At 39.0% G+C, this 15,327-nt stretch overlaps 1 protein-coding gene across 6 annotated transcripts in view; it reads left to right on the top strand.

Annotated features, from left to right (window-relative positions):
- RABGAP1L (RAB GTPase activating protein 1 like) overlaps positions 1 to 15,327 on the top strand; it is a 414,231-nt gene that overhangs the window by 94,137 nt on the left and 304,767 nt on the right. For all 6 annotated transcript variants that reach the window (XM_075936918.1, XM_075936919.1, XM_075936921.1 and 3 more), the window contains one exon: positions 7,897 to 8,047. In XM_075936918.1, the coding sequence (XP_075793033.1) occupies positions 7,897 to 8,047 (151 nt within the window). The remainder of the gene's footprint in view (positions 1 to 7,896; positions 8,048 to 15,327) is intronic.

Genomic DNA, 15,327 nt, shown 5'->3' with positions numbered 1-15,327 from the left:
AAATCTTTTCTCCTTATGACGTTACATGTTGTGAATTACGGTTGCATTGGTATTGATTCTTTCTGTTGATCCTATACATGATAGTATCCTAAGAGGATGCTGATCTGTTGTTTTTCAGATGCCAAGCAGAGTTTTTTGTTTTCTATTGATAAATCATATAATAGACTTCAAATTGCCTTGCTTACTGAAAACTAAATTTGATCAAATATATTTTTTGCAAAATTCTCAATGCCAAGTTAACTTTCAAATATGTATTCACACAAGGCTAGAACGTTAAAATGGTGGTTTTATATATTAGAGGCACTTCGTCCTCCTAGGTAAAGAAATGCATATTAACCTCTGCCTTTTAAAAAAAAAAAAAAAAAAGGCAATCTGGGATTCATGAAAGGCATAATGAAAAGGTAAAATTTGGTGACATATCTTAGAAATTCTCTAAAACAGATTGCAGCTTTTTTCCAAGCACTGATAAAAATCTTCATTTCACATTTTAACAATTCAAAAATGACCTGAAGAATTTTCCCCAAATTAAAATAAAATCCTGTTGAGATAAAGACCAGGCATTGAAAATCTTAGCCCATAACGTAGAAGTAGAACATTATGAGCATCTGCAAATTGAAGACTGTAATATAAACAGTTTTGCAAATAAGTAGAGTACATACTGCCCATGCATGTGCAAATAAAAATGGAATCACGTAGCTACATGGAGAGTGCCAATATGGATGGACTGTTAGTTTTGGGACTTTTGGCTAAATGGGAAGAAAAACAAAGTGTGTGTATTAAGGAACCAGCAAGAGATGTGTGCACCAGACCAGATTATCTTCATTACCTTATTTTGACTCTTTATTCCTTATATTGTATCCGTTCTTGCTGCTTTCAGCTGCTGAATCAAGTCTGCTATTAAAGTGTAAGATCTTTAGGGTGCTGTAGGTATTTTATTTTTCGGTAAAGTACCTAGCACTCTGAGGGTAGACTGTCCACTGCCCTACACGATACTTGTGTGGATGGTCTTCTCTGCTACCACCACCTCAGACACGGGGAGGGAGTTTGGAAGTGTGCGTGGAGCCCCAGATTGACTTGATGAAGGCTTCAGTTAATGAGGGGTAGGAAGAAATGGATTAAGGCTAACATACCATTGGCCAAATTCAGCTTTAGTAGAATCCCACTGATGGATTTGGCCTGTTCAGTATTTGAACTTTTGAGGAATAACGGTGTCTTTCCAGGATTTTTTGAAAAGTATAGCATTAAAACAGTTGATCAGAAATGTAACAGTTTGAAAATTAAAAATAGTTCAAATAAAATAAGCTCCTAAAATATGCCAACCACTACAACATATGCTGAAAGAAGATACATGCGTCTGTAAGAAATTAACATTTCCATTTTGAGATTTGGTGCACTTATTGTGTAGAAGATAAAAACTTTGCTGTTAATTGCTACCTTTCATTTTATGTTACTGTACACTAGTGGACTGACATGACAGAAAAATTGCATAGATGTAGTCTGTAAGAGATTCCCCCCTCCAAAAGATAAGTAGGAAAAAAATCTAACCTTAAAATAAGATATAACAAACACCAGTGAAGATAGGGGAATAATGTCTTCTTATTTATTTAATAAGTCACAGTATGTAACACATCTTAGAATGAGGTTTATTTTTTTTATGTGAACTTCTGTCACAACCAGCTGAATGCTCAAAAAGATGCAGATAATAACTTCTGATGTTTACAAATATAATGGCCATGCATAGAACTCTTTAACCAAAAGTATTTATAGCAACTGTAATTTTGATTGCTCTTTTGTTATTTCCTCCGTGGCTGTAATCATATGGTCTTGACATCTCTGATAATATCATGTATTTGTATTTTGACCTATTAAATAATAGCTGCTGAAGTGTAGCCAAGATAATAATGCACTTGGTAAGAAATTAAAGACGTGACTCCACTAGCAGCCGTAAGACCAGGTCCTTTCTAAATGCCAAACTGTCCATATAATGAAGAAAAGCTTTGCTCCCCCCCCCCTTTTTTCAAATAACAAAAAGCTGTTTCCACAGCCAAACAGATGGCAGAGGGTCATCTGGAAACAGAGAAAATAAAAAGCATATGTATGTATTTTCTACAGTAAAACGGACAGCAAGGAATATAAATAATTTAAACTATTTCCCAGACAGACTCAGATTCCTGAAGAGTTGCTTATTGCAAAGGAACAGAGTTTTGCTTGACTGCATGGTAATTTTATAACACAAACTAAACTATTTAGTATTATAAAAATGAAGTGCGATCTGTGCAGTAAAGAATGTACTTAAGTATTTATGTAACAAATCCATTATGATCCTGTGCATGCAGTGCTCTAGAATGAACATGCTTGGAAATATATGATGTTGGTAGTACATAGAGTATTCAGCTCTGTTGGCTATTACTGTAGATTATTATCTGTGTGCTCTTCCTGATGGCAATGAAGAATTGCTTACTGATGTGCATGTCCATGTGCATATCAAAACGTACCATCTTACCTCTTTCTTAGATTTAGCTACATGTGAAAAGGTCAGAATTAAGTAGGCCTTTATGTTCACTTACAAAGAAAAATTGTCATCTGTGGTTTCTGTAAAGTATCCCAAAAAAGAAAAAACTAATTAAATGTGCAGGTGTGGAAAGCACACTAGAAAGTAAAGCATGTATCTGAGCGCATGTCTGCACTAGGAAATTATTTTGAAATAACTAAATTTGAAATAGCTCCCCACATAACTATTTCAAAATAAGTTTATTCCCCAAGGAAAGCAGAAGTACAGATTTTGAAATAACCAACCCCAGATTTCAGGCCTGCAAATTTCCCAAGTCCTGCAAATTTTGAAATAACAGGCTTGGTAGTGTGGATGCTCCACTTATTATTTCAAAATAAGGGGGATTATTTTGAAATAACTCTCTATTATAGACCAGAGATGAGGGAATTATTGCTTCAGAATTGATGAGCTTCAGCGACCAATTTCAAACTGTTTAAACTTTGTATATTCGGGGGACAGACAGTTATTTGTTTGGTTTTATGACAATAGTATTCAGTTCTTTTTTTTTCTCTTGTTCCCTTCCTACCACATGCCTAGTGGGTTCTTGTTTATCTTTATCAGTTTAAATTAGACTAGAAAGTCTGTGGGGCAGGGATTTTATTGTTTGTGCATAGCAATGGCAATATATAAATAATTACCAAACACATCTTGAGCTACTTTCTTATGGGTATAGATATGACACTAACTAGTTCATGCTCACTGTATGTGTTACTTGCATTTGAGATTCAGTTCACACCCACTTATTTGCTCCTGAATAGAAATTTCCTTACTTTGAAGATGCTTAAAATATCTAACCTTTAAAATATTACTGTTGGATAATAGCTTCTTCTCCTATGAGAAATACATTAGTCACATGTGACCCACCATAAAACATGATACAAAACAGGAAGGGGACAGTTATGTCTTTTGTTTGCCCGACTGGAGTGGTGGAGATTGAATGACCTGTCCTGAAGTGAGATTTTTAATTTTCAACAAAACAGAAAAGTTGTTTGTTTTCCAACTGTTTACAAGAAATAAAGGCTTCTTTGGAGAATATCGCAAAGTAGATAAGTTTGAGATAGAAGTCTGTCTTCCTTTTCATTAATTCCTGAAAACCATGATTATTATTTTAAACATTGGTAAAAAGTTTGTTGGCACAGCACAGCCCTTTAACACTCCAGCAGCCTGCTAGCATTTTGTCTAAATTGGCATGGTGGTAGTCTTCCACTGTGGAAAGAGAAGGCCTCCTGAAGTGAGGAGCTGCCAAAACCTGTCTCTACTGTTGCTGCTTTCAGTTGCTGCTGAAATCTTGCCCTGTTGTGGGGGAAGAGCTCCAGCAGGAGTGGGCAGCTGACAAGAGCTTCCCCATTTAGAAGGAAGGACTCCAGCAGCAGGACACTACATTGCTAAGAACAGCACTGTAGACAGGAAGGAACAGTTTTGGTGAGAAGTATCAGAGGGGTAGCCTTGTTAGGGTATGTCTACACTACAGCACTACAGAACTAAGCTAATTCGAATTAGTGTATATAGACCTAAAAACTAATTAGAATTAGCATTTTCCTAATTTGAACTGGCATGTCCACATTGAGTGGACCCTGAACCGAAGCTAAGGCTGGCCAGAACCAGTGCCAGCAGGACATCAGGTTAGGACTTAGCGTGTGGAGCTGCTGCCTGAGGCTAGCCGAGGGCTGTGCTTAAAGGAACCCGACCCCCACCCCGGACAGACAGTTCTCAGGGTTCACCGCTTGCTTGTCTAGCTCAATGAGGGACAGCAAAGCAGTCCTGTCTTGGAGTGCCCTGAGCGCCCACATTCGGCACATCACAGCACTCAGCCATCAGCCCGGCTGCCATCCGGGGGTGCCAATTGGGAGGCTGTCAGGATCCAGGAGGCCCTGCAGGAGAGCTTCTACCCTGAGGAGCCTGCAGAGCCACCCCAGTCTTCCCCATCAGGGGCTTGTGCCCCATTCCTTCCTCACCTCCTTCCACTTACCCTTCCCTAGCCCCCCTTCCTGATGTAAAAAATAAAGGACACGTGTGTTCAAAAATAGAAACTCTCTTTATTTAACAAAACTGGAGGGGGGGATTAACCTCTGGGGAGACTGGGAAAAGGAGGTGCGAGAGGGAAAGAGAGAGGGTGGGAGAGGGGAGGTGGACACCTGAGAGGAGGGAGCTGGAAGGGGGAAGCCGGGGAAGAAGGAGGAGGGGAAGTATAAAACTATGGTACGGCATATCTTCCGTACTGTGTACAGATGTGGTCTCCTCACCTCAAAAAAGATATTTTGGCCTTGGAAAGGGTTCAGAAAAGGGCAACTACAATGATTAGGGGTTTGGAACAGGTCCCATATGAAGAGAGGCTAAAGAGACTGGGACTTTTCAGCTTAGAAAAGAGGAGACTGAGGGGGGATATGATAGAGGTATATAAAGTCATGAGTGGTGTGGAGAGGGTGAATAAAGAAAAGTTCTTCATTAGTTCCCATAATAGAAGGACTAGAGGACACCAAATGAAATGAATGGACAGCAGGTTTAAAACTAAAAAGCGAAAGTTCTTCTTCACACAGCACATAGTCAACCTGTGGAACTCCTTGCCAGAGGAGGCTGTGAAGGCTAGAACTATAACAGAGTTTAAAGAGAAGTTAGATAAATTCATGGAGGTTGGGTCCATGAAGCGCTATTAGCCAGGGGGTAGGAATGGTGTCCCTGGCCTCTGTTTGTGGAAGGCTGGAGATGGATGGCACGAGACAATTCACTTGGTCATTGTCTTCGGTCCATCCCCTCCGGGGTACCTGGTGTTGGCTGCTGTCGGCAGACAGACTACTGGGCTAGATGGACCTTTGGTCTGACCCAGTGCGGCCGTTCTTATGTTCTAAGCTCAGGGCTCAGGGTTTGGGGTCTCACTGGACCAACTTGATTTTCATGCAAACCTGCTCCTGGGTTCGCATGTGGCCTTTGGTGGCCAGGCTGGCAGCTATCCTGCCCTAGACGGCCACATTTCTGTGCCTAGTGCGGAGGTTGTGGATGTTGGAGGTCTCCCCCCAAACCTTGATGAGATCCACTATCTCTGCACTAGACCAGGTGGGTGCCCCCCTCTTGCGGCCCTGGGTAGGCTCCTGGGAGTCACCAGCCTGGTCCTGGGAAGAGGCAGAGGGCTGGGTGGCAGCGGGTGGCTGGCTTATCCTGTGCCAAGTGCAGGGTCTGCTGGCTGGGTTCTGGTAGGCTTGCAACTGGCACAAGCACTGTAGCCAAACCGTGCCCCTTTAAGGGCTCCGGGGCCGGGAGGGGGCAGAAAAGTTTCCCTGGTTTGGCCCAGAGTGGCCACCAGGGCAAGCTGGGAAGGGCTAGCCTCCCACTAGTTCGAATTAAGTGGCTACATAGCCCTTAATTCGAACTACTTAATTCAAACTAGGCGTTAGTCCTCGTAGAATGAGATTTACCTAGTTCGAATTAAGGGCTCCGCTAGTTCGAATTGAGTTCGAACTAGCAGTTTGTATGTATAGATGCTATGAAAGTTAATTCGAACTAACGGCTGTTAGTTCGAATTAGCTTTGTAGTGTAGACATACAGTTTGAATCTGCATAAACAACAAGAAGTCCTGTGGCACCTTGTAGACTAACAGATTTATTTGGAGCATAAACTTTTGTGCTGCATCTGATGAAGTGAGTCTCTGCCCATGAAAGCTTATGCTCCAATAAATCTGTTAGTTTAGAAGGTGCCGCAGGACTTTTTGGTGAGAAGTGAGCCATGTAGGTTATATACTCAAGTATGTGCCTATATCCTTCAGGGGTTTCTTTACTCACCTAAACTGTGTATTACTGTCAGAACCTCCACATATACCTATCTGTGGATGGGAGGGGCGTTGTGTGTGTGTATACCACACAAGGCTGAAAGAAGAGCACAGTGTAGACACGCTGCCTAATGTATACAAGGCAAAGAATCAATTCAGAGAATGATCTCCTGCTGTATTTTTGGAAATTGCCATGCTAGATAAAACCAATGGGGCATCCTAACATTATATGACTGGTTGGGTGGGATTTTTCTGTGAAATATTATTGATATGTCATAGTCAATCAAACCAATCAAGTTAATGTAATTGCAAGTGGTACTAGTGATGTTATCATTCATGCAATCCTTTTAAAATTCTCATAAGTCCTTTCCCTCAATATTTGAAGTAAGTTCCATAGGTTAATGATGTGTTAGTTAAAAAAAAAAAAAAAAAAAAAAAGGTATGTCCCACCCCTGTGTGAACCTTTTCCATTTTCAAGACTGGGAGTGGCAGTCGGTGGAAAAGCAGTGGACAAGAAGTCTAATAGAGAAGTGCTAATTTTTTTTTAAATATCCACTTTAAATTAATTTCAACTCCATTATTAATGGATTTACTTCTAAATTCTTAGAAAATTAATTCAGTATTGAGAGGAAGTGCTGTAATTTGGTGGAAACACAGTGTACTCTTCATATATAACAAAGAGATTAAATCTCTGTTTTATATGCAAAACACAACTCAGCCTTAACTATGGTGCTATAACTAGTGCCTCCATAATAAAGGTATTAAAATATTCACAATGCCACTTTTTATAAAACCTAGTGTATTTTATTTGTCTTTTTTACTGCGGTGGTATGTTGAGCAGATGTTTTAATTGAACTTCCATGATGACTACATCTTTTTCCTAAATAGTTAATTTTGAGCTCATATTTATGAGCTCATATTTATGTGTATAAATAGTCAAATTGTTCTATTCACTGCAGATTGTTCAACTTGCCTGCAATGCATTTCATTTATCAGTGTCTAGATTTGCTCCCTCTTCACTTCTTCACTTTCTTAGTTTTGACTAAATCTCTCTACTCATAGAGCTTTTGGGCACTGAGCACATTTTGTTTGTGGGTATTGAATAAATTTTGTTACCATTCCTGGTAGGAATTCTTAGAGTCCTGCAAATCTGTAGATATCCTCTTAATATCCACCGGTATCCATAGCCACGGATGTGGGTATTCGCAACTCATATTTGCAGAGATGGATGCAGGTACAAATTATGTATCTAGAACCCTGCAGATTTGCAGATATCCACTTTATATCCAGGAGTGTCTGCATCCACAGATGCCAGTGCACATATCTGCAGCTCATTTTTATGGCTACAGATGCGTCTATAAATTTTTGCATCTACACAGGGCTCTGGACATTCTTGTGGCAGTTTTGCTAGTAACTTGAGAAGTACTTGCAAATATGAGCTATGAAATAAATGTTTATGGTTTGAATGAGTGGTGACTGCTTTTCGGAATAACACCCATATTCAGAATACTTTCCATGTATTTCTCATACTGGATATTTTTTGTCTCCTCGTATAGAAGAGGTAAACACTTATTTGTTTTCTCAGGCACAATAACCTTACTATGCGACCAAAAGGACTATCTACACTGGTGAAGAGTGGAGTTCCAGAGGCACTAAGGGCGGAGGTTTGGCAGTTGCTAGCAGGATGCCATGACAACCAGGCTATGCTGGACAAATACAGAATTCTTATCACAAAGGTAAACATTATTTATTCATTTGTTTTCTAGAGTAAGCTAGATAGAAGAACTTCAGTTTGTGGGGCTGCAAAGTGGCAAGGGTTACAGAACTGTTTTAAAAATTGAAATTGTGATTAATAAACGTTACCTCCTAATGTGAGTAGCTGCTGGATGGCATTAATTAACAATAGAAACCAATGACCTATATCCATGGTAATGGTTGACATTTAACTTTCTGCTTGCCTTGATAACAACCACTGTATAGCCCTGTTTCTAAAGTGTTGGTTCTTATTTAAGATTTGCTTGGTAACATCAGCCTCCAATTGCAGAATATTTTAATTTTGTCTCTTTATTGAAAGAATATGATCTTGGTAAAGGATTTGTATATAAAATATTGAAAAGTATATTTAAGAATTAAGAGAGTTGGCGCCTGTTCTGATCACATGATTTCCAGTGCATGGTCATCTGGAGCAATGGTTCTGCAAACATTTCATTCTGTGGACCACTGTTGGAGTGGAGCATCCTCTCATGGATCACCAATCCTCTCCATATCACAGTGCCTCTTCTGCATGGGTTACCTAATCAGGCAGATTATCAGGAAAGGCTTTTAGATAACTGATGGCCATAAACTGTAGTTTGAGAATCATGGTGTAAGTTACAAAGCTTCTGTGCATTGTCAAAGATCAGTCATTCTTTGAGTGCTTGTTTGTCAGTTGTAGGTGTGCATACGCCCACTTGGTTGACCATTTCAGCCTTTGTCTTAAGAGTACCTGTAGGGCTGGCTATGGTGCGCCATGGACTGCGATGTTCATGCTGCAGGTTATCGGGCATTGCCACCAGCCCTGTGTTCTCTCAGTTTACCTCACCAGTGCTAATCAGTTGGAGTGCCCCGTCCTTTGCTTTGCTAGTGGTTAGCATTTTTCCTTATCTGTTTAAACTTGTGCACCTTGGTAAATACTTCTAAGCATTATTAGATAGTAATTAAGTACCCTTCACACGTTTAGTTAGATAGTGTCTCAGCAGGAACTGCTTCTGGCTTGACAAAGTCCTGGCTGGGTTGATTCAGTTGGGATTGGTCCTGCCTTGGGTAGGGGGCTGGACTTGATGACCTTCTGAGGTCTCTTCCAGCTCTATGATCTCCAGGTTTCAAGCCCTGCTCATCATGTAACAGGTCTGTGACTGTAAGTGCCCCGCATGAGAGTTGTTTGCAGTGCCTTGGGGAACCCATATAAAGGAGCACTGTTGTATTTGCCAGAACTTTCATCCACAGGCTCTGCTGATTTTGCTAGTGTTCAGCTGTTCTTTCTGTGCAGCAGCTGGGGCCCTAGGTTGGGCGGCGCAATCGGTGCCCCTGTCTGCACGGCCATGACGTCATCACAGGGTGCCCCGGTGCCCCGTGGTGACATCATCATTGGGCGCCCGGTCCAGCGGCGCCCTAGGCAGCTGCCTAGCTTGCCTAGACTCACGGGCCGCCCCTGACTAGGGCTATTTACATAGGAAAATGCAAGTGGTTCACATGTTGGGCCATGGATCATTATATCCAGACAAAGAGGCCCCCTGGAGTATGACGGTATATATTATATATGAACACTAATATGAATTAAATTATGACAAATACTAAAATAATTTTTATTCTAATTTGGAATTCTAGCAATGTACACATTTTTTGAAAATGTCATACACCCTAGAAATAATTATGCAAACATACTTCAAATTCTTTAACCATGTTGTCAAGTAACTTCATAAGTATTGTTCTCACATTGCAGCATATGGGTTAGTGACTGCATACAATGATTATGTTATTTTCATTTTTAGCCATGCAATGACACCAGAATAGTCTTTTAAATCTAAACATTGAAATCTAACATTTTGTTTTCCTTTTTTGGTGAATGTTCAGGTTTGTTTTTTGGGTGAGATTGGGGGTTTCAAACTCAAAACAGGAAAGGAATATGATTCCCCTTATTAGAGAGATGATTTTTAATATACTTGGTTTTTCAAGGGACATATCTCCTGGTTCTCTACACAACACAGAGAAGCAACCTGCAAAAGCAGGAAAGCTAAATACAGTAGATTCACCTGCTGTGATGGGGCCTGTCGTTTGCTACAGGTCAGTTGTATTTTAGTTCTCACCAAAGACAGCACTTTGCATGTGGGCCAGAGCTGACTCTTAGATAGGGCAAATGGAGGCAACTGCTTTGGACTCTGTGCTTCGACATCTCAGTGTCAAATGCAATACTTCACACACACCTGTGAGAGTGTGCATGTCTGTTCATTGGGACCCCCCCGTGGGGGGCTCCTCGCGTTAGTTCTTGGATTTGTCCTGCAGCGTTGGAGTGGCAGTGATTGTCCCCAGATGGGCCCCATGGCTGGTTGTCCCAGAGACAGGGGCCTGCAGTGGTGGTAGGATAAGAGGCAAGAGGTGGTGCCGGGGGAGGGTGAAGGGGTGAGTGCAGCTGGGTGGCAGCATTCCACAGTCCGGGATCTTTCAGCCTCATCCCGGGCACTTGCCTCTCGCTAGAGGGTCCATATATTACTCAGTCCTGGGACAGTGCTGCCCCCTAGTAACTTTTTAAAAATTATATGAACTTCATTATAATTATACTTAAGAACTAAAATATAACTACATCATGATTATACATCTGGGTGCTATTAATATTTAACTTGTAGCCTGGAAATGCCCTTGATGTTCACTGTAACCAGATTTCATCTATATAAAAAAAGTTAAAGGGGCCTTTAGAGGCTGATTTGCCATAGGCTCCCACTTTTCTAGGGACAGCCCTGCACATAGGTATCAGTCGCATTTAAAGTTTATGAACTTTTGTTTACAGTTCATAAGCACTGTCCTGCCCACAATGTCCTATCCATAATCAGTTTCCAAAGCTGTTTACAATGATTTTAAATGAAAGACTCTATATAAATGTAAATTATTATTTAAAGAGGCACAAGTGCCCTATTACTGAGGCATAAAAAGGCATCTCACTGCAGAGGACTTGCTGTATTTGAAAATTAAATAAAAATTAAAGTCTTTCCTACCCTAGGTGCATCTAATTAATGTTTCAAGTTGCAGAGGAGTATATGTGTTAGTCAGTTTCAGCAAAAACAAGGAGATCTGTGGTACCTTAAAGACTTTGGGCATACGCTATCATGGGTTGGAACCCACTTTGTCAGATACAGATCTGACAAAGTGGGTTCCACACCACAAAAGATAATGCCCAAATAAATGTGTTAGTCTTTAAGCGCTACAGAACTCCTTGTTACTAATGTTTCATAATACTTTAAATTTTGTGGCTTGATTCTTAAGAAAAAAAACCCAAACTTATAATAATTTGCCTTGTTCTATTATTAGTGTTGCCAGAATTGAATCATCTAGAGAATTATTGTTCTTTGAAGTTCTCTGTGATTGCTTAATGGGGTGCTGTCAGTTTAAAATCACATTTCTCTGTTTGCCAAGGTGCTAGATAAAATATTAACTATGTTTCCTAACTGCATACACAGGAACAAATGATCAAGGACAGGCAATTAACAGACAATATGAAAAGAACACAGAGTGATTTATTTAGAATGCGGAGAAAAAAACTAAATTGTTGTTATTATAGGATGTGTTTGAGGTAATATGGGCTGATCAGTTTGGATGTGGATGCAATACAAATTTCCTAAAATGGACCGAGATCTCTGGAGAACCTCAGGAAAGAGTGGTTGTATTTCTGAACGACTTGACATGTTTAGGGGAACCAGACAAGGCTGCCCATGATTGTCATTATTTGCTATGGAAATAGAAGCATTTGCCCAGAAAATTAGATATAATCAACTAATTAAAGTAATAGAAGTGGGAAAAAACCAGCCAAAAATTAGCTCTGTTTGCTCACTGTGTAATGTTTGTATCTAGGCCAAGAACATAATTACAGGCCATTCAGTTGGAAAGCAACCTTTTTGGAAATTCTTTGGGGTTTCAGATTATGGGAAGTTTGATTATGAGATTAAATTACAAATCAGGAGAACATATTTCTTTAAAAAACATAAATTGAAATTAACAGAGGTAAGCAATTGCCATTCAGTTAGGGGCCAGTTGAATGAAAGTAATTATAAATGTCATTGTTGACACAAATCAGGGGAGTTATGGAAACTCAGAATAAATGTACTATTTCTTGATTGATTAAAATCTCATTAATCAAAATGGATTTACTGCCTAGTTTATTCTTTCTGTTTTGAGCAGTAGACATTAGGGATGTAACAGTAGAGTTGATTAACCGATAAGCAAAAGCTTATCGGTTAATGCTATAGACTACACACATTTTCCCCCCATCGCTTGCCAGTACATTTTTAGCAGGCTAGCCAGCAGCCCATCTCAGTCCTGGCTTGCACTGGGTCCTGGACCTACCCCGCAATGGCTCTTCATTTAAAGTGTATTAGGAGCCAGCAGGTAGCCCGGCTCAGTTCCGGCTCGTGCCGGGTCTGGGAGCTTAGGCACCTCCTTCCCAGACCGGCACTGCCTGGGGACTATAGAATAGTTGACTAACCGATAATAATTCATGAGGTTAATCACTATTCTGTTAATCGATATTTAACATCCCTAGTAGACATATTATAGTGATACAGGTTCCATAATTTGTTTTGTATTGTCTCAATTTAAATGGGAAAATTAAAAACTCAGAATTAAGGCTTCAGGCCTTTATAGATCCTTTAAATAAGATGGTTTTATGGTCTCTAATGTAAAATTAAACTTGCACATATGTCCTCGGAAAAGAATTGCTTGCAGCAAAATCAAGATAAGCTATAGCAAATAGAACAGAATGCACTGATGTAGAACTGAATGTAATCCCCTTGATACCAAAAAAGTATAGACATTTCAGTATTTGCAACTATTCATTTTGAAATCTGATTCAGGAATTCTAGGATAAGGTTATGAACAAGCTTATGTATTTCTATAAGCATTATTACGGTTGTAGATAGCTCAGATTAACCCAAAGAATGCTAGTGGATTTTGGGCAAATGGTTGGGAGGGGCACCTGGGCAAAATTAGGTGAATAAATCAGGTGTTTGGGCTAAAATGTTCATGTTTTACAAAAATGAGGTCAAAACAAAATATAAAATGCCCCTCATCTTTTGTCAGTATATGCTATACAACACTGTGTGAACAATTGAGACAGAAGTATCCAAACAGGGGAATAATAAGGGATTAATTTGTAACATATATACACTTTATGAGAAGAAAGACTAAATATACAAACAAGAAATGTTATATGAAGAAGGGGAAAAATTACTTTTATCAGTGATGTCTGGAGTTAGGGAGCATGGTTACACAGCAGGAACAAACAGATTCTAGACGGAGTGTGAAGGAGGAAGATTTTTTTTTAACTTTTTTTCTGTAATGGACATGCCCCTTAGACAAAATTAAAGCACATAAATCACTAATAGGTAGATTTCCCATTCCAAACCACCCAGGAGTTAGGTAGGAATCTGGATAAGAATTTTTCCATTATGTCTTCTTTCTTTCTATTCTGATCATACCTGGGGTTTTAAAAAGCACTTAGTTTGAGTTCCTCTTCTCATGAAGCACATTCTTCCACAGAGCTGAACTAATTTTATGCTAACAGAGTTTTAATAAAGCTATTTCTGTGCATTTTCTTGTTAATTATGTGTACAAGTTGAGTACAAAAAGCTTGATGTAAAAGATTAGCTCTCAAACAATCAATGTAAACCTGTTAAGAACATATGCAAGCATTTATTTTTTCAACATTTCAAATTCTAATAACTATACTTGTATAATGGGGGAAAACTTTGCTACACATTTAATATACTTTGCTTTTAACACAATTAGTTATTAATCTCCATGTTTCTAAAAACAAGTTAACTAATACAGCTGGAAGATATAAGGTGAAGGAAATTGGAAGTGGGCCAAAGCTTACATATCTGTGAGTAAATCTAGACTACTTTGAAGTTCTTTGAAATTTTTGTATTTTCTGTTTCGATTAGGAAGCTTCCATCTTAATTTCCTAATGCAAATATAGCCCTGAAATGTTCACTTGTAGATTTGAGGATTACTTCTAACATGGAAAGATTCCATGGATTTGGGTATTAAATAGATCAAGCTTGTTATTTCTAGTGGCAATAGAGGATGTTAAGTTAGAACGTAAAGGGAGAAGCATCTTTAATCCCAGTGCACAATGCAGGCTTATGTTGTTAAATGTTCTGGGACTAATTAATGAATAAAATACTGTAATTAAAAAGGGGTTTGCTCACCAGCTGCCTGTGAAGATTGTTTGTAAGAAAAACCTATAGAAAAGAATATGTGCATAGCAACTTTCTGGTAAATTTCTCCTGTGTGGGACATTTCATCTGTTTTTTCCAATTGAGGGTGCCTAAATTAATCCTTCCATTTAGAGTGAAACACTTTCTGTTTCTCCTGTCTAGTGTCCTGAAAAGCTTCGCTTGCCATTAAACTTGCTGTTTAGTGACCTGTCTCTAAAATTAACCTATAGGAGAGTGCTAGCAGTGGGCAACATTTTATTCATTTTTAAGTCCAGCATCTTCTTGATGATGTTTTTTTTTTCAGCGAGGTGCTATTATTTTTAAATAGACTACTTTCTCTCTAATAAAGCAAGTATTTACCACAGGGATCCTTACAAACTAATTTATGGCTAAGATATGTAAGATAACAATCTTATTTCTGTGAACGTTTGTCTTGGGATCTTTGGAGACCATATCTTGTCCAAGCTGTGCTTTCAAACCTGCTTAGACAAAAATTACATACAACTGAACATTACTTTATTTTTCTTTCGACGTTTGGCGTGTTCTTTGGCTGAGTTCTATTTAAATATTGAGTAGGCATGACCTCTTTACCTCCTTAGAGATAATATCACCACTCTGAGTGGTGTGGCTGCAGCCTCATATAAATCTTCTGTAATTGACAATGAATAAGGTGGCTTTTTTTCTTTTGCAGTTTGCTAAGATAAAAAAGAAAAAAAATCTGACAATTTAAATATTATTAAGGCAATTAAGTTTTTATCTTTCTGATTAAAGGGTGAATATAACGTATAAGTAATTCCAGTTAATCAGATCACATTAGATCTGTTATATATTGTTTTTTTAATGAGTGCATGGGTATTGGGTGAAATAAATTCTTGAGAGCCTACCTTCAAGTATTAGTATCATGGTGTTATGTCTAGGAACTGGTAGCCCAATTTTATTTTTGTTTAATATTAGTATTTTCAATATCCATAGCAGATTTTGCTGCTTTAATTTTATCGACCTTTCCCTGGAGACAAAGAATAAGATGGTTCTCTTCACACACTTAGATCGGG

This window comes from Pelodiscus sinensis, chromosome 9 (assembly GCF_049634645.1).
Source record: "Pelodiscus sinensis isolate JC-2024 chromosome 9, ASM4963464v1, whole genome shotgun sequence".
Classification (NCBI taxonomy): Eukaryota; Metazoa; Chordata; order Testudines; family Trionychidae; genus Pelodiscus; species Pelodiscus sinensis.
The sequence above is the reverse complement of the archived record's forward strand: the minus strand, read 5'-3'. Positions and strand labels throughout refer to the sequence as shown.